The sequence below is a fragment of the Ambystoma mexicanum genome, chromosome 7p, assembly GCF_040938575.1.
Source record: "Ambystoma mexicanum isolate Mex_15411 chromosome 7p, UKY_AmexF1_1, whole genome shotgun sequence".
Classification (NCBI taxonomy): domain Eukaryota; kingdom Metazoa; phylum Chordata; class Amphibia; order Caudata; family Ambystomatidae; genus Ambystoma; species Ambystoma mexicanum.
In genome coordinates this window covers 523,257,846-523,277,840 of record NC_090939.1, presented here as the reverse complement: position 1 = coordinate 523,277,840, position 19,995 = coordinate 523,257,846, and the positions used below count along the sequence as shown (strand labels likewise).

At 43.4% G+C, this 19,995-nt stretch overlaps 1 protein-coding gene across 6 annotated transcripts in view; it reads left to right on the top strand.

Moving 5' to 3' along the window:
* The window catches only part of SYTL5 (synaptotagmin like 5), an 885,600-nt gene that overhangs the window by 352,910 nt on the left and 512,695 nt on the right, over positions 1–19,995 (top strand). For all 6 annotated transcript variants that reach the window (XM_069636554.1, XM_069636560.1, XM_069636555.1 and 3 more), the window contains one exon: positions 6,908–7,023. In XM_069636554.1, coding sequence (XP_069492655.1) covers positions 6,908–7,023 — 116 coding nt within the window. The remainder of the gene's footprint in view (positions 1–6,907; positions 7,024–19,995) is intronic.

Below are 19,995 nucleotides of genomic sequence, written 5' to 3'. Positions count from 1 at the left end.
TCTCATGGGTTAGGCTTGGTGCCTTCTATTAGAGTTCCATGTCCCTGTAGCCTGAGTTATTTCCTGCTTGTCCTGGCTATAGAAGCTTGTCTTTTGTGTGGCGGGAGTCTCCTTGATGGTGCGTTGATAACAAAAGGCTCGACATAATGGGTATGGAAGAACAATGGTCATGAGGTATTTTTCACAGACCATTGAATGCGGAGCATGCCTGGCAGAGTGTATTGCCCCTTTCACCATTAAGAATGATTAGGTGCTGTTTTCCACCATGAGGTTTGCTAAAGTATCAGATAAATTCTCTGATAATGTGGGGTTGTAGGAAAGTCTGTATATGAGCAGAAAGGACAAGTTGGTTTGATGGTTGTGGATAAGGTGGATGAGGATTGCTTTGAAGTCTTGAATGTCCATAGGTTGCACTGATGAGATTCTGAGGTGTTCCTTGTGTGTCACAGCAACCCCTCTTTTGCCTACTCAATTGGCTTGGAGGAGTTTGATATTATTCTGGATGGTTTATGGTTGTAGTTATCTAATGGCCATGTTTCCATGATGAATAGAATATTGGTGCCCCCTCGCCGGGCATCTGATGGATCTCCGTTCTCTGGTAAGACAGAGTGCATTGGTCGGGCTACTTGGTCTCTTATTCTCCACTTCTGGCTCCATATTGTGATGCTATTTGTGGCCCTGTGTTGGTCATAGATTCAGTGTTTGTTTCATCTCCTGTTTTAGTGGCTGTTGGTGGGCCAAGGGTCATGAGTGGGTGTTTCACTGGGGTAGGACCCACTTTAAATATTTAAAATAGGTTGTGACTTTGGTTGCCGTGTATGTCTTGTGATTGATTGCAGAAACCTGCTTTGTGCATAAATGGGCGTGATATGATATGATATGGCATTTATCATATCATGTCACGCCCATTTATGCACTTGCTAGTGCTTTGTTACGAAGGGCATGTTTTAGTTGAGAGTTTCTACTAATGCTATGCGATCCTTGTAGCTCTAGAAACGGTGGAAATGTCGAGAATAGCGCTTCAATGTGTCGGATGCATTCTGGTTAGAGAGAGGTAAAGTGCGCGATCGAGAAAGCGTGTGTGTGTGGGTGTGTGGGACAGAGACTTGGTGGGGGTTCAAGAAATGTTTACTGTTTCTGTGAAAGTGTAGCTATAATAGTGCACAGTGACTGTTAATGCGAACACACAACATGCAATATACACGAATTCCTCTCAGCAGAGCTAAATGATTTCATCAGCCAAAACTGAGCAGTTTTTACATAAATAACAATCACGTATGATCCGACCATAAAACATTGCAAAATAGCATCAAATGCTACGTTTTACTTCATAATAAATATTTCCCAGCGTGCCTATTTCTTATTGTGTTTGCATTTTGTAAAGATGAAGGATCAGGCTGTTTTAATGTGTGTATGGAAAACAAAGGGTTATGGAACATTCACTTGCACAGGTTTTTTTTTTGTAAACTTCTCAGAAGGTTTAAGCTTTATATAAGATGATTCACCGCAACCAGTGCCTAGATGCCCATGGGCTATGCACGCTTATGTAAGTGATTGCATACATGAAGTAGTCAGTAGAACCAGTTCTTTTTCCTTTTTCCCATCGTCTTCCCTGTGCACTCAGAGCGGATGCATCCGCAGTGCAAGGAGGGGCCCATGGCTAAAGGAGGGGCCCATGTCTAGAGGTGTCGCCCTATCAGTAATATGCAGGGGGCATAACTGGGAGATTTCCCAAAAGGCACTGGGGTTCAGCAAACTAAAAAGGGTAGGGCAATGAGTCGGGAACGGTCAAATATTTATGAAAACCTAAATGGAACAGCGACTGTATTGTACAATTACTCTGCCTTTACGTATTTCATTAGATTTCCCATCATTTCCGGTTGTATCTCAAATTGATAATCATTCATGCTTGATCTAGTCTGAGGGAAACTCGAACCATGTGAATTTAGAATGGTTGGAGGCTAGAGCCATTTTTAAACTTTGTGCCCAAAAAAGTACAAGGGTTCCTGTTTCAAGTTTGAGCACTTAGTGCAGGGACGTCATTTTACCAAAATGCCAGGGGTAGTGGAAGTAACATCACACGACCCTTGAGCTGTGATGACATCACTGGAAGTGAAGTCATTTGACCCCACCCCAAAGTGACATCAAGGGAAGCGATAGAACATGACCTTTCACCCCTTGACAAAATGGGAAGTGGCATCACATAGATTGTTCCTAAGTACACTATGAAAAATATGGTTACGATATCACAGTAATATGATATAGATTCCATACAACAATGGATCATATGTATCGTTAATGTCAGTGGGTATAGGCCCATATTACGAAATTACTGCGAATGCAAGCAAGGCCAACTGACTATGTTTTAATATATAGCACTTATGCTTAAGCACTTTACTTTATATAGAACAAATGTAGATACAATATCACCCAACTGTGCTGGTACTCATTTATCGACCTCAGAAAGATGAAAGGCTGAGCTGACCTTAACGGGATTCGAACCTGCAACCTGTAGATCACACACACATCTCAGCAGTCAACCCACAGAGCTATCTTACCAGCTATAGCTTTCTTACTGGCTTAGTAAAATTAGCAATTACATGTCTGAATGTTCTCAAAGTCAGAAAGCAAATTACACTCTTTAGTGGATAACATTAAACTGGTAACTGAGATTTAACAGCAGCCCAGTTCATCTGCAGGTCTGGTGCAAAGTAGGCCCCATGTCAAGCCTGCGTGGATCTACTTTTCAGGCTTCAGAGGTTGGCAAAATACATACCAAAATACATACCATTGGGACGGTTCATAACTGTATATTAAAGAATATAGAGTGGTGCAGGGAAAGCAGCGCATTAACACGCCATCCCGTACTCTGAGCACTCCTTACCTCATACATGCAAACAAACATCCTGAACAGCATGCCAGTGAGATAGGAAAGATAGACACATTACCACAAAGCATTAATTGTACATAAGCTTTTAGGCACAAGGACTTTGTCAAGTAACCAAGGGCACCGAGATGGAATGTCTACAGATGATCGTAACAGAGACAATGGCATAAAAAAACATGTTGTAACTGCAACTTGCGAAAAGTAAAATACATAGTCCGAAAGAGTTACTTATTCTACTCTAAATGCTTTTTGGAAGATTTTGTCTGCATTGTAAATTTGAGGTGTTTAAGAACATACTAAATCAGTGACTCACCGCCTGAAGTGTTTTGGGGGTAACAACGGAGACCACAGGGGTAGCAAAGGAGACCTCAGGGGTCACAGCTGCGATGCCTGGCGACCCCCAAATGATGTCCCTGATTTGGTGGTAGAAGTAGAAAAATGGGCAGGCGGTTCAAACACCCCAAGCCATTATCTTATCCTTTGATGCCCCCTACTCATAATTCTACATGGCGCTTTCCAATCCTTCGGCCTCCACCGAAACATGATCCATTCCAGTCTAAGTGCTTATCCAGTCCTGTTCTATTCTTTGCATTCTGAGACTTGTAGTCTGAGTTTTATAATAGAGAAAGCAGAATGACACTACCCAGAATGCAAAGAAAATACTACGACTGGATAAGCACCTACAGATTGGAATGGATCATGTTGGCAACTATGCAGCTGACACACTTTTCCTACCCCTGTCTGTCCTTGATGGCATCATACACCGTCCTCCATTTGAGTCTTTGTCAGACATGCTAGAGAAAGCATGCCCAGTGAGCAACTTGGCCACCGGAAGACCCTCAAGGGGTGCCTGCATTACCTCCAGCTCTTGCTTGGAGGTAAATCAGGCCACCCCACTGGCAAACTTGGAGTAAGCTGTTCCGTAAACATGCCAGTTAACGGAACTACTGGTACGTTAATTTCCGCATCGGCATACTCCTAATGAGGCTCTAGGTCACTAGCTTCGGAGTGGTGTTATGGACTAGAAGATGGATACTGCAAATCTGCCTCCCGGTAACACAGGTCCCTGGTCGGCAGGTTTTCCCAGGTCCTAGAGTCCCCTACATCTCTTGACACCAGGGTAGGAATCCGACTTTTTCCCAATCTTTACAAGGGCTGTGGATACAAAGGCAGATTTGAGTATCTGTATCTATATTTCTGGTATAAGGGTGCAGAAGTAAGGCTCGGACAATGGTGGCATGTTTTTGGATAGGGACTTTTATTAAATAAGAAAGGGGTGGACAAAGGCCTCTCTATTACTAAAGCTACGAGGGGTTTCCCTACCTCAAAGGAAGCTAGTGAAATTGTCAGGAAGTCCAAAACTAAAAAGTCTGTCACTGTTGTTTCCCAACTCCTACTTCTGTGCCTAAAACTAATGTTAACAGTGCAGGGATTGTCTCTTCTCAGAGTAAAACAGTGTTTTTTAGTGTTTTCAATATATAGAAAAGTTCCCAGTTTCGCTGGGAATATAGAGATGCAAAATAAGGTTCCAAAATACAGGATTTCATTGCTAGGGTTGTGCTCCTTTCTCCTAGACTTCTTATTTTATGCCCGTTCCTTGAGGGCTCCTGAACCCCTTTATCCTTTTTGGTAAAGTGTCACTAGGCAATTCACAAGGAGACTTCTTGTTATCTTTAGTTACTGGATAATCCACAAAGATCTTCCTGTTGATTTCACAGTTCTTATATCCTACCAGCTTGGTGCGCACTGCTATCAAGTGTAGGATTCCTTTTATCAGTTCCAGGGTCCTTGACCCTCTTGTTCCCAGTCTCTCAGATGGGTGCGGATCCCAGACTTGAAAACCTTTCTTGGTTCTCTCTCCGGCCAAGCCACTGTGTTCTCTCACAGGGTCCCAAACCCTCTTTGCTTTAAACTTTAGTTCCTCATATGGATGCGGGTCCCAGACTCACAATGCTGCATTGTATCCACTTGGTTCACTCTCCTGACAAGTATACAACTCTCTCTTGTTTTCCTGAAGGTCACAGACCCTCTCTTTCATCAGGATCCCAGACCCTCTTACTCGTGGGTGCAGGTTTGAGACTCGCACTGCTGCGTTGTATCCTCCTAGTTCCAAGTAATGCCAAGTATACAACTGTCTTATTCACTTCAGGGTCCCAAACCGTCTCTTTTGGGTGTTGGTGTGGGTCCCAAACTTGCACCGTTGCATTGTATCCGCTTGGTTCACTCTCCTGACAAGTATACAACTCTCCCTTATTCCCTTCAGTGTCCCAGACCCTCTCCTTTCAGTTCCTGAGCTCACCCCATTGCTCCCCGGGACCTCTCACAGCTACCGGGCAACCTGTGTACCGGTTTTCTTCCTTCTCAGCAGTACCAGAGGTTCGTGGGCAGCAGTTCCCCTTCTGGAGGCTCCGGTAATGTTCGAGCATCCAGCGGGGTCAGCAGCGGCTCTACAGACTGAACTGAAGCCTTCTTCCAGCTGCTCGTTCCGACTCTCCCATGCTTCACGGGGTCCTGCAGCTCGTGTCAGCTGCTTCCGTGCACAACTCTCGCCATTCCTCTTCTGCATAACTCCTGCATGGAATTGATGTACAGCTCTGGGCCAATCACTGGCATCAATAAGCGAGACCGCTAGTTCTGCTTTTCACAAGTGATCCTTGGACTTGCGGCTATCTTCTTTGTCGCAGTGCAAGCATCAAATCTACATACATGATACTTTATATTTTCTAGCTTTTCAGTGTTGTTGTAAAGGTTAGGTGGACTGAGTTGACAGCCAAACATATCAGTTCTATCCAGGATGGGGTAAGGAATATTTAGAATTGGAAAAGGGGTTGGAGGTATTAAAGCAGGGTGATACCGTGTTCTCTGGTAATGGTCGTCCCCAGTATGATAGGGGGATTCCTTCACAATGTGATCCTCCCTCAGTGCACCACCACCAGGAGGACTATTACTCTGTGGACGCACCACCCTGGCACCATGGGAAAGGTCTCCCCCCTAGGGGAGAAGGGATGTCATCCACAGATGATACATCACACTGGTTACTGCTACTTTCTGAATTAATTTGAATGGAGGGCTTTTGGAGTGGTATATGTGGGCAGTTTCACAGTGTAGGATCCACAGACCATGCCAAGCCAAGGTCTTGGTTAAGATGCTTAATGAAACCCAATAGATTGGTATTGAGGTCTACTTGTATGCTACCCAGGGTACTAGGGACTGGGATGCTGTGTATCACATATGAAGCTTCGGATGCATTGGTATCCTCCATGCACCCCTTCCAGGGCCCACCACATGGAACGGGTGGCGATACTCGGCCCACAGGGCCACCTGAATTTCATCCACCAGACTCGGTGATTGAAGTTAGTCACAGAAGCTGGATCTTTACTGCTCCTCAGCTCTACATTCTGTAATAACTTGACATTAGGGTATATTTCAGACACTCGTGACTCTTTTCACTCTAGTATTTACAGAGCCCGTAGTGTCCTAGACTGGCGGTTCAGTGCACTGCATAACTCTTGTGCCACTCTGTCATATTGCTGGTTTTAAGGTCTACCTTCGGAATCAGATGCTGTGCAACACATATGAGACTATGAATGAACAGGGGAGCCCGGGAATCCTCCATGCTCCCCCTCGGCGATCTGCATCAAAGAGTGTGTGGTAGTGCCCAACCACCACCCAAGTCCCAACCACCATCCTCAATGATCAGACTGGGGTGACACAGCAGCCACACCTTTAATGCTCCACGCTTTTACCTTCTGTGTTAAATTGAAATGAGGGTTTTTGGGATGGTATTTTCTTAGACACTTGTTCTTTTGCAGTAGCCCAGCTAGAGCAGCTTACTCCAGGGGAGTTGTTTCTTAAACTGTATGGGAAAAGTTCTGATTTTTGACACTGAAGGTAATGCGTATAGATTGCTGATAATATAAATGAATGTGATGCATTGGAAGAGGTAGCCATAAGGTAAATGTTGGGAACTGTCTGCTACAGATTGACCTATTTTTCGTTTTACTTGTGTTTGTTTTACAGACAGCTAAAGGTGGTTACTGGCGAGTGGTTCTTTGAAGAGAGAGCCAAACGTTTCAAACAAGTCAACATTCTGGGAAGCGATGTTGTTAGACAGTCAATCCAAAGGAAAGCCCCAGGTAATTAACATGTCCTTAGTACCAAGCCACTGTTGTGTGCTGTGCCGGCACCCCCGGCTGTGAGTGATAACAGGGCTGGGCTGGGCCACGGCGCGTACTGGGCGCAACACACAAGAACAAGCCACACCAGTTTCACTTTTCGTCCGGGACTGACTTCCTCGTCAGAAGACGTCCCAGTGTTTATTTCACGTCACCACGAAGATGTGGTGACGTGGAAATAACAGCCACGTAATTGTAAGCTTTGTGGGCCAGTTTCCAAACTACTGCGCTGATTAGGATCATAATTTGCTAATGGTCTAAAAGTGTACGTGAATGGCCAACATTGTTCTAGAAAAGCATAGCCTGCACCTCAATGTTAAAGCAAACAATGTGATATGTATCTGTACTATGTCCTTTTTGCATAAGTAATACACGTGTGAGCCTGAAATATATATGAATGCATAGAGAAAAACACATTATAGTCTACCATCAATCGAGGTACAGAGGCAACATTAAAGCTTTCCACTGTTTACAACCTTGCCAGCAAACCGAGGCAAAGAAGCATTGCACAAATTATTCCTTATGCATGGTTTGAGTTTTGTCTGGTGGGCAGGCAGAGATTACTCAGAGAAGGGCTGTTTTTGTTGCAGAGCCGTGGTGTCAGGTTGTACCAGCAAGGCCCCCCTCTCAACCTCACCCGCCAAAGTATCATTGCCCTCATTAGATGGTTTGCAGGTGATAATTTAAATCTTCACTGTTTTTTTGTTTTGCATGCCACCCAGTACATAAGACGTTTCCTTTTGATTCTTTGAAGTTACTTCTCGGCTATCTAGTTCTAGTAGCTAGTTGTTCTGAGGAAACCTGAAGTAAAACTAAGGATCTTAGATGGGTCAGACAGCATCTAGCCAACACGGCCTTAGAAACAAAGAGCATTATACAGGCAAATTAGCACTAAAATATTACTGGACATTGTCTGCCGTACCCAGCCCGGGTGCTAATCAGGATGTTGCAAATCCAGGCTGAATCAAACAATTCAAGCCCGGGTTCGAGGCAAGCTACAGGGTATTCATATCAATACCGCCATCTCACGTCAACCTCTCCTTTATTCCACTTGCTGTCTCCATCTCACGTTCCTGCCCTGCCCCGCTCAACATTCACTTGTGCTTTTTTGTTTCATTATTGCTGCTGCTACACCGCTCCTGGATCCCGGGCTGCAAAGAAATATAAGGGGGACTCCACATGGAGCTCTGTCTTCGTTTTCCATGGCGACCATCTTGGGTGAGTATTTGTTTGAATCAGCAGGTCTTTGCATGCGTGCAACCTGTTTATTCAACCCAACATATTGCTGTCAGCACCCCTGGTTTATTAACCAGGGGTGCTGATAGCAATAATAGCCCCCCCTGCAGATCTTCACAGGCCGGTAACGGATTGTGAAGCCCTGCAGGTGGATGATTATTAATATATATTGCCACACCTCTGAGAAATCATAATACTTGTAATGCAATCAATAACTACTGGTATTGACTGCACTCCAACATTCTAACTTCAATAACAGAAACAGAAACAACAGAAAACATTTCTCTTCATTAAAGAAACTGAATTACAATGTTCGAGAGCGATTTCCTTTAACAAGACACTTATTTATTTTCACTGCACCTTCAATGTGACAGTACACATCCAATTTACATACTATGCGTTAATATTCCCATAGTCCTCGGAGTGTCATTATCACCCGAGAAAGAGGTGCTAGCACCAAAATGGTATATATTGTGTTACTTTGAAATCAACGGAGGGACTCATTTCTTTAATATAATAGCATGCTTTTGAGCCACAGCTTGGAACTATTGATTTGCATTACTCTGACATTTATTGTCCGGTGTAATATAAATTAGTGGTGTAGGCTGCGCAAATAAGTAAGAGGCACCATATCACCTCACAAAAAGTGGTATGATTGAGCACAACGTATAATGTTTATTACAACAAAGGATTTTTCATTTTTTTTTATTGTGTTGGTTTACAAAACAAAATTACAATATACATATGAACTATACAGTTATAAATAACCTATCAATGTAACATAAATTAACATCACATCGCAAACATCTCAAACAGTATGTTAAAATTCATACCTATACAAAATACTAATCATTTCATCATGATGTCTTCAAATAAAATAATGATCCCAATTTTAAACTATTCAAATACCCAGTAACTGCTACACCTACAGATGTTGAGACTCCCCGCAGACATCTCTGTCATAAGAGATCCCCATCCACACTGGTAAGATTTAAAACCAATTAACTAAACTACTTTAAACAAAGTGCAGAAAGTGCTGTGCAGTCAATCAGCAGATGCCTTCATGTTTCCACGGTTTGTCTTTACACAAACAGCAATAAGACTTCTCCCCATCAATCAAATGGCGTTTTGACAACACCTCCCTAGTCTTTAGAAAAATTCCATCTAAATCGCATTAAAACGATCTCTGCTCTGAAAAATGTTCAAATAAGGTGCCACAGTGCCAAGTTTTTTTTATGTTCTAAGGAAAGATGAGCCAAAGAGGGGTAACTGAAACGTGGCCATTACCTTACACCAATCTAACTTAAAACGTACATTCTTAACTTTAAGCATTTTTTCGCCCTAGCGCCAATGGGGGTTGACCTAGCTCACAGAGCACGGTTTCAAAAGAAACCTTTAACATTGAAAAGAGATTGTTGTTGTTCATTAACATACTCAGTTTAACTTCTTCATATAACGTATTAGCCAATGGAAAAGACACACTTTGGTCAAAACCGAAATGTTTCCACTTTACCCTGGCTTGGAGGGATGTCAAACCCAACTGATACTGAAATCGCAATTGGCACACGTAGAACCCTACTCTAAATGGCAGCCTCCACCCTATACAGAAATTAAGCAATTCCACACCATACATTATTTTTGGTACTACTTTACCTTTGTAAAACAGTAGAACTGGCTTAATGAAAGATCTACCGAATTTCATATTGATTACAGTCATTTGATTTGTCAGGTGGATAGCCTTTTGCTTAAGCAAAATACAAAGCTACTCTTCTGGGGTTGACTCAAAATAGAGAAACACAAATATATGCCACTAGGAGCCCTACACAAAATGACATTTTCCATATACCATATAAAGTTACATCTTTTTTTCTTCTCTGTAAATTCAAGAATATTAGTTTTAGTAGGATTGACTATCAAGCCGTTATCTTTCACAAAATGGGCAAATGCATGCAAATGTCTTTGCAGACCAACTTGAGAAATATCAAACATCAGAAGTAATCTGCGTAGGCGAGCCATATTACTTTGATGGATTCTAATTATGGAGATGCCAATGCTGAGTACTCAAATAATCCCCAATGTCAGAAATGTATAGATTAAAGAGGCAGGGTGCCAAAACGCAACCCTGCCTCAAACCGATCTCAGTATCAATCCATTGGGAAAGATGCCCCTCTTTATTTAGTCTGACTTGTATGCTGAAAACTCTTGCAGACCTAAAATCAGTGTTAGTAGTCCCCTGGGAATCCCCAGTTAGTTAACTTGGCCCATAGCCATCCACAATCTACCCTGTCAAACGCAGCCGACAGGTCCATAGATGTTACACATATGACTGGTAGTTTTTTACTCCAAACTAGCTCCTGTATAAATCTGACAGTGAACCTGTTCAAATTTGTGCTTTGCCTCTTTCTAAACCCTGTCTGTAATTTATTCAGCCGGCCCACATTACAAGCTCATTCCACTAAATGTTGGAGTAAAAGAGACGCAAAGACCTTACTATCGTCGTTCATAATAGATATTGGTCAATAGTTTGGATCGTTCTTCGTGCCCCTTTTAAAAATTGGCACACCGTATGAGGTTCTCCATGAGATCTGAAATCTGCCCTGAATGATGATATCCCTAAACAGTATTGTTAAAATACATGACCAAGTCAATGGATCATTTAAGGATCAGATTCGATAGCTGGTTGGGTCCAGGAGATTTAGAACTGCTACATTGACCTTATAACACTTTAACTTCCGATTCTCCAGAGAATCCTCAAGTGTCTCTTGCCCTTAAGAGAATGGATTCTTATCTTTCAAAGTATACAAAGCTTCAAAATGGGATACCCAGTTCTCCTCAGAAACAGCATTTAGTTGTTTACTCATTTGATTGTGAAACTGTGCATGTATTACCCGCCAGAACTCAGTAGTATCCCTAGTACTTAAAATATCAATCATGAGTTCTGCATCTTTTTGTAATATTATGACTTGATGCTGCTTACAGAAATTCTTATAATGTTGTTTCTCCTTCTTGCACAGCACATACTTCTCCAGCTGGAACCTCATTGAGGAATTAATAAATCCAATACTTTTACTGATAAAAGCAGCGAAAATGGAGAGGAGGGTGCCGTAGATTTCAATACATCGAACAACAATAATGGTTCCCTTCTGAAACTTTGTTAAACTATCAAAAGGAACTAGATGGCCCTTGCAGACTTTGATTTTGATAACATTTTAACCTCCAATATCTCCCGATCCCCCGACTTGCAAAACTTGCTGACCGCAACGGAATCCCTCTTTGGCGAGCGTGATTCTGGTGAGAACACAGCTGTTGAAAATGACATGTATCTTCAGGAGACCCCTAACCCTTCCAGACAGGGGAGTTAGAAGCAAAGATTGACGCCTTGTTTGTACTGTGTTCGAATATGGCCAAAGAGAAGCAGGGTTTAAAAGAAGGACTGATCACAATGTTTGACTTCATTCAGAGGCTAAACATAGTGAATGGTCAGGTGGGTAAATCCCAGGAAGCCTCGAACTTGTCAAGGGGGCATGCACCCACATTTAGCAGAGATGACAGACCACCGTCCTCACCAATTTGTAAGACACAACCATCAGTAGGAATGTTTGACACAGGCCTTGTAAGGGTTACATCTTCCCCAAGGCAGACCGTGTTATCTGAAGGTCCGGCATATGTGGTGGCCGAATCTGAGAGCAGAGCACTGGAGGCTATCTGTGCAGAACTCTCTCTCTTGAAAGGCTCAAAGCCTTCTCCTGTCCCACAAAAATACAAACAGTGTAAGAAGAAGGTGACGGCAGGTATGGGGCCACAGCCGGAAAGTTTGAGGCTCAAACGGGCAAAAGTGGAAGCTTGCAAGTTTTATCTAACAAGTACAGGGGGCGGGGGGACAATGGTGACCAAGATCAATGACGAGGGGGAGCAAGGAGAGTCTGCCTCCAGGGCCACATTGACGGATGACTGGTGTAAGGAACTTATGGTGGCAACAGTAAAGACAGACACAAGTGATCACAGTTCAAGGGTGTTTATTGAACAATAAATGCAGGGTGGTGAAAAAGCCTAACCTAAATCTAAGATGGGAGCAAGCATCGACCATCAAATGAAAAATAAGGCAGTCCTATTGGCGTTGTGTCAAAATAAAAGGGCCTATAGTAAGAAAAACCTATTGCCAAATTCTTACAACTAATCATAGAAAGAGTGTGGGATATAGTATCAAAATAAAGGAAACAGTGTTCAAATAATAAGTCAGGATGTGATTGTCTTAAGGTCTCCCTTTCCCATGTTTTTAGCACGGGCAAGGTGGAACTTTGAAGCAAAGCACATGCTCAAGCCTTCCCAGCATGAGCTGACAGTTCCGGCCCAGCTATCAGGTTCTTCGATGGAAAAGTATCTTTTCAATGAAAGTCTCTTTCATTCAAGGCCTGATGTATTCAACGAACAAACACAAAGTCCGGCGTCACATATACTTTGGGTGACCGCTTAACCCCTGGGTTCCCCTCTTTTGAGCGTAGACCCTTCACAATATCGTAGTCCACACATTCATAAGACAGTTCCCTTCTCAGTGAACTTTGGGTGATATCTTTCCAACCCTGGATCTCCCTCGGCTTTGCTCAGAACCTAATTGACAAGGGGGAAACTTTCCCTCCGCTTGTCTTGCAATTCGTCTTGCTTTTTGCACTTGAGGTGAGGATTCGTAACCCCTGAGTCCTCCTTTTCTGGGTGAAGACCCCTTCTGAATATTTGTCTCGGTTCTCAGCCTCCCTCTTCCGGGCTCACTACGGCTTTGCTGTCGGCTTCCCTCTGCCGGGTTCACTCTCGCTGATGGTTATAGACAGTTCATCATGGGACTTTAGACTTTGCCCCCTCTCATCAGCATCCCTCTACTGGGTTCACTCTTGCAAATGTTTACACAACACAGTTCATGCATTAATGTTCACTGTGCAAGATTCACTTCCCTTAGCTTTCTCAATCATCTGCCAATCAAAGACTTTTGACGGTACAGAGGATTTGACAAGACCCCTATATGACCACTTTGACCTATCTTCGCCTCTTCCTAAGGCCTTCTGGTTATGGTAGTCTTTCTACTATCGGGTAATCGCTCAGAGTTTCTTGCTTCAGCACCCATGTGGTGCCGACCTCCTCTGTTGCTGTTTTTCCCCCTCGTTTCTCCATCGGATCTTTAAAAGTTCAAATTAGCCTTTGGCTACTTTTTGTTCAACACAGTTTGATTTCTTATCGACACTCACCTCTACTCACTGGCTGTGATGAACCGCTTGGCTTTGGAGTCTGGTTGGTACCACTGAGACAAGCTTGGTTATCAGTGGAGGCGGGTCTTGTGTAGCGTAGACATCTGCTGCAACACCGGCTGCCCTTTGTTTGTGGTCTTATGTTTCCATCTGCATAGGTCTCACGGGCCTGGACCGGAAAGGGCAAGGTCACTTCTCTCCTTGTCACCCTCTCGGTATTTGCCATCTTTTGCCTCCTCTTGAACTGCCTTGCTGAGTTAGCCTTCACGTCGTGTGGTCTGCCTTGCTCGTCATGTGCTCTTGTGTTCCACCTTCTATCCCTGTGGGGAAGGGAAAGGGCTGTCAAGTGTGAGTGATTTAGGTCAATTGTCTGACCCTTGTATTGGAACATGTCAGGTAAACAGCTCTGGTGTTAGTCTGTTGTCTTCTATGTTGTGCGAAAGTGTTTGTATCAGAAAGGGGGGGGGGGGCAGTGTTATGCAATATCCTATGTGGTGGGATGGGGAAAAGGTGTCAGAAGAAGGGGGATGACGCATCTTACCCGTCAGTGTCCCACTCCTACTCCCAAGGACCCCTCATCCAGGTGATGCTCCCTCACTAGCCCATCCCAGGAACTGAATCTAATAGCGATGATTATGACCTGGCTACCTGGATGACAGATCCGCGGGGACTAGCCAGGGAGACACCTTCAGGTTTCTCACACTGGGCAGAGCTTCTGATACTCAGTATTCAAACCAAAAAAAGGCCCGTTGGCCTCCACTAACAAGCCAGATGTAGTGGAAAAATCTATCCCATCACTGTCTAAATCATCTCCTACACAGCCTGCTTTAGCCCTGACAGCGAATAAAGAATCTATCCCCCTTGTTCTTCCCGCCCCCCTCTATAGTATTGGGCGAGCTTAGTAACCTACAACCACAAGGGCATTCCTGTGTCGGTCAAAAGGTGTCCACGAGAGAACTCGCTGGGCCAAGCGGTGAGTTGGAATTGGATTATCAAGGGGGCTACTATGCACTGGCACTAAATGGAGGAAAGCTGTGCAAGAATCACTCAAAAAAGTCACCTGATTGGACCAAGTTGATCAGTTGAGGCCTAAGCCTACAGACAATTTGTGGGTAAAATCTGATTCTGCTTGGTATATGGATTTACTCCATATCAAGTTTGTAGAGATGAATACAACTGGCCCACAGCCCTTCTCTAAACCAAACATGGTTATTGGAACTCATGCATTTAATTCCAGACCTTGGAGGGTGAACCTGGTTTGGCTTTAGAAATAAGGTCAATGAGTAACACACTTTTCAGTAAGCATGTAGAAGAGACGGACCTTTTGTTAAATATAAGGCCTCCAGTGCCGCCGGGCCTGACAGCCTCTGTAATCTGGTGTTAAAAGGGGACCCACAATTGTGGGCTCTACTGCTCTATCAATTATATCATCAGATTTGTGACGCGGGTGTACTCCTGGTTAGTAGAAGGCTTCAATTCTTATTCCTGATTTAAGAAGGGATTACAGAATGTGCTTTCCAATTACAGATTGCTGGCAATGCTGGATTGCAGCTCCAAGATATTCGCGAGTCTATTGTTGCAGCTGACCTGGGTTTCAGATAAAGGTTTGTTAAATTGCCAGCAAATGGGTTTCAGGAAGGGCTGTGCGACTACCCATACAATTTGTATGCTCCTGGCCCTGATTTCAGACACCCAGTGCTATCCAGGAACAACTCTGTACCTCTGCTTTATTGATTACTCAGCAGCATTCAACAGCGTGATAAGATCAAAGCTGTGGGAAATGCTGACCCGCTGGGGTATAGATTCATCACTCTAATATTTTATTAGGGCTTTATATAGTGAGAGCCTCGTCAGAGTCAGGTTATCTCAAGAGGGGGAATGGGTCCACGTTTTTCCCTACTAATCGGGGATTGCAGCAGGGTTGCTTGTTAGCACCCTTGCACTATAATCTCCACATTAGAATTGCCCTTAATCTTAAAGTCTGACAGGAATCACCCACCACAGTATGGCAGGGAAGGCCTTATGATAGTGATTCTAGTCGTATTCCGCTTGGACTCCATCACTCTCTACAGGCCCTTCATTGCTATGCGTGTGACCTTGGCCTTATCCCCAATGCAACAAAGACAAAAATCATGGCATTTGGGAAGGGGGCGCATGGTACTCCATTTGATTGGCGGCTGGGAGGGATCAGATTGGAATGGAGTTGGGAATACTAGTATTTGGGCATCTGTATTCGACCTACTATGCCTTCTTTATACCTGTTGGAGGGAATCTCATATAAGGCTTTGTATAAGTGACTTACACTTAGAAGAATCATCGATGTGCATGGTGGCCGATCAACAGAAGCAAAAACGATAGTTTGCAAGTCCTCAATCATTCCGATGAGATGATATGCCCTGGAAGTGTTCCCAGTCAAGGTGGCGGCCTGGCTACCAAAGCTGTAAGGGAACATTTTGTGGTGACTTTTGAATATTCCAACCGGTGTCCCAGTGGATGCGATTAGGCTAGAGCTGGGCCTCCCCTCACTAGTGTCATCATTGTGGCATATGGCGGGTTGCAGGTTTTGGGCTAAGATCTACTATGGACTTGGGGGAGAGGATTCTTTGCTGGGCCTGACTAGCATGCATTCTATAAGATTCTCAAGGAGTATATGGTATAGAGGGCTTGAGACAACCGCAAAGTCTTACCTGAATGAGATAGGGATGTTCAGTCTCCCTGAATCTTGGCTGGATTTTATACTAGCCAAAATACAAGAGAAATCTGAATTCTATGATATGGGACAAGCCCTGGCCGATTTATCCAGTCTTCGGAAGTTTAAGCTGTATTCACATCAAGTGTTTTTGATTGGCCATCCCAAACCTTATTTGTTAAAATTACGTCAACCAGCCTTGGGCAGATTTATTCTTTTGCTCCGATTACAGATGCTCCAAGTTTTAGAAAACACAGGGGTCTGGGTGGGTATTCCCTGTGAAGATAGAATATGCAGACTCTATGCCAAACACGTTGAATCTGCCTGACATATTTTGTACCAGTGTGAGATATTGATTAGGGTGTAAGCAAAAGCGTACAGCAAATTTGTACGTGCCACTTCTGACCAATTTTGGAGCACTATTTTTGGAGTGGATTCATTAGTAATAATGTCAGCGGCCTTCCACATTTTACAACTGGTGGCTAGTAGATTGCCACTTCCATCATGAAATTAATATGCTTTAATATCTATTTTAATGGGACGGGATAATATTAAATTGAAGCAGTAAGATTTTAAACAACATTATGGTTTTTGGAGGGACTGCTTATATAAATTATGTTGTGTATTTATAAATGAATTGTGTGATGTATTTTTTATTTTAATGTGTTGTAATAGTGTAAAAGGTTATTATTTTAACCAAAGGCACTTAATAAAAAAAAATTTAAACTTTGTGAAGGTTTTTCAAAATAAGCCATTGTATTAACTCAAAAGGTTGGATAAACACCTACTATCCCTACCCTAACAAGGATTTCCTAAAAAAATGAACGGAAAAACTCTAACAAAAGGATTCTGTCCCTCAACCTTAAAAATACACAACTTAACAAGGCAATATGTGGCAGTTCAACACAACAGTTAAATTCACACCGTAAGAACGGTTTATCATTCTAATCTGGGTGAATTCTCCTTCCCCAGATTCCAGCAGGATTGTGTTCAACAGTTCCAAAAAGGTTAAGGGAATCTTGTATCGTAACAAAGTTCCACTTGATGACACAGAGTTCCTGCAACAACCTTTATCAACAACTTAGAACATTTCCTTATTCATTGGTTTCAACAGGTCTTTGTCAGGATATTTCTGTACCAATTTACACAACCACTTGTTTGACAATATTAAATACTTCTGCAGCGGATCACACAACACTTGCTTCAGTGGTATTAATTTGTCAGGATGATTCTGCATTGAACCACAAAAATACTTTAGTGGTTCTTCAACTTCTTCATTAAGACTTTTAACCATACCACAACACTTCAGTGGCTTCCACCTGGTCCACTCACCTAACAGCCTTATTGAGACAAAGTTCTCTGCTCTGGTGTATTCTCCTGCCATCACAGACCCAACTACTACAACGTTCTCTGACCTGGTGTACTCCCCTGCCAGGTCAGATTAAACTACCACTGGAAATACTTCTGTGGTAAAGGTTGAACTCAAACAGGTTAGCAGTGTCTTCTGCTCCACAACATTAAATATAAGAAACACTTCAAGGGAAACAAGAATCACACTGGTGCTGTTTATTGCACCCGGGTGATTGCCACGCACTCTGCAGGTGATGCTCCACTCCCTCTTAACTTCTTCCTTCAGAAGGGCTGCCTTCCTGCCACTCCTATTTCTTTAAGTTTCCACTAACCAACTGCTGATAAGGTTGCTGTTTCATATAACACTTCTTTGGCTTTAGTAATATGGGTTTAAGCCCTTCCCTCTTAGCACCTCATTTTCATATGGCAATAGTTTTTCTCAACATTGAAAACACCAACTGCCTTCCTTTGACTTTTTCAATTCTGGTTCTTTCTTATTTGCCTGGCTATGTTTCTCTTTTGGCTTTGGCAATGATGGTTTATCTTTTTCTCTCATATGTATTGCCCCTTTTAGTTGTTGGATCTTATTATGCCCCATAATGTCAAAATCACACTCTTCTGATGTAGTAATTGGTTTCTTATTTAGCCATCTGCACCACTTTAAATCAGCTTGGTTCACAACAGAAGAATTAACATACTTTGTATTAGTTCAGTATTCAAAAACACATTTCTATGGGTAAGGACCCTGGACTTGATCTGCGGTGGTTGCGGAGCATTCTGGGGTTACTATCTAACAGTGAACTCACGGGGTCTGGTGTACGCATCCATTTGCCTCGCTGCCTCCAGGTCCTCTGATTCAGTTTCTCCACCTGGTCCGGGAATCTCTCGTCCGCAGTCTTCCGCCACTCGCACCTGTGATCGGCAGGGCTCTCCGGGCTCCCACAATAAATCAGTGCTCGCCTGCCACCGGTGCTTGTCAAACGAGGGGAAAAATTATCAAAAGGTGCGCTTTCCACTGCGCAACCTCTGCAGCTGAGTTCCTCAGAGGGAGAGTGGCTACTCCCAACGCTACCCTCTGTTCCAGCTCTGCAATTAAGGTCCTGAGCCTGAGAGGACCATCTCAGGACCAGCATCAACCTCACATGCCACCTTGGTCCTAGTGTCTGCTCACACACAACCTCTTCTTCTGCTGCCATGAAGAAGGTAGGAAAACTACCCCTCCTTCTACTATTTCTCCTTCTCATGGCCTGCATCTGAGGGAGCTTTTTATGCCTCTGTCTTCTCAGGTGCAGGTCATTTTTCCTAATTGACTGTAACCTGTAGTCCTATGCCTCGGCTATTAGAAGGTTGGGATCTTGGGAAAATTATATAAGAGGGTTTCCCAGTCTTCCTGACCTGGTCCTCCCGCAGAGCACCACCCACAGGGTCAAGCTCAGAAAGAGTCTGGCTTTCCCTGGCCACATGAGAAGGGACCCAGGCCAGGTTTCCTGGGTGAATCATCTGATTCATCACACTTTCCTCATGACTCTTTTCCTCTGAAATTCTCTCGTCAAACAAGTGACTATGCCATTTCTTAACATTATTTGGTTATTTACCCTTCCTCACAGGCAGTAAGTACCTCAAAAGGGGATCTAAAGAGGATTAAAAATTAAGTAAGCTAAAGCTCAATCTTTTCCACTCATAGGTGGACCCACACATTGCCATTTTCTAGTTTTCTTTTAATCGTTGCACCACAGACTGCTTCCATGTAACTCGATTATTGTCCTGGAAAATCTGAAGATCCTTACTGACACTGGGTACTACTTTTCCCATTAAAGCATCAAAATTAGCGCACAGCAGACAATGATTACTCCACTGATTTCTTACTACTGTCATAGATCGAACAAAATGTAGTCTAAGGTGGAAGAACTCAATACAAGGTGCCAAGTAGGCTTACTAGGGCAAACCCCACTAATGTTGCCATTTAAACAGTGAAAACCAAACCTGCTTGTTCTCACATATCCAATTTAAGATAAGGGTGATTACAACATCTCGCTCCCCCCAAAAGGAGAATCACATGAAGTAACATAGTGAGTGTCCTCCATCTTGCTTCTGATTGTGGTTCTAAGGCTGTACAAGGTGTGAGTCCCCTCTCTCTTCTGGCTGCCAGTGGATTTCCTCTTTGAATGTTCATGGTGAGTTTTTCTTTTTCTTTCTAGTTGCCTTTCCTGTGCCCCCCTCTCCCCCCAATCATAAACCACCCCACTACATGCTGGAGGACCATTCTGCTGCCATTCTTCTGGTATAGGAAATGTTTTGGCTTTTATGTGGGTTGGCGGATACAGATCAGAGAATTGCAAAATCAAACTCTGAAACTTCACCATTTCTATCTTTTCTGGGGGGGTTTGCTGGCACTGAGGAGGTTTATTTAAGGGCATGAGT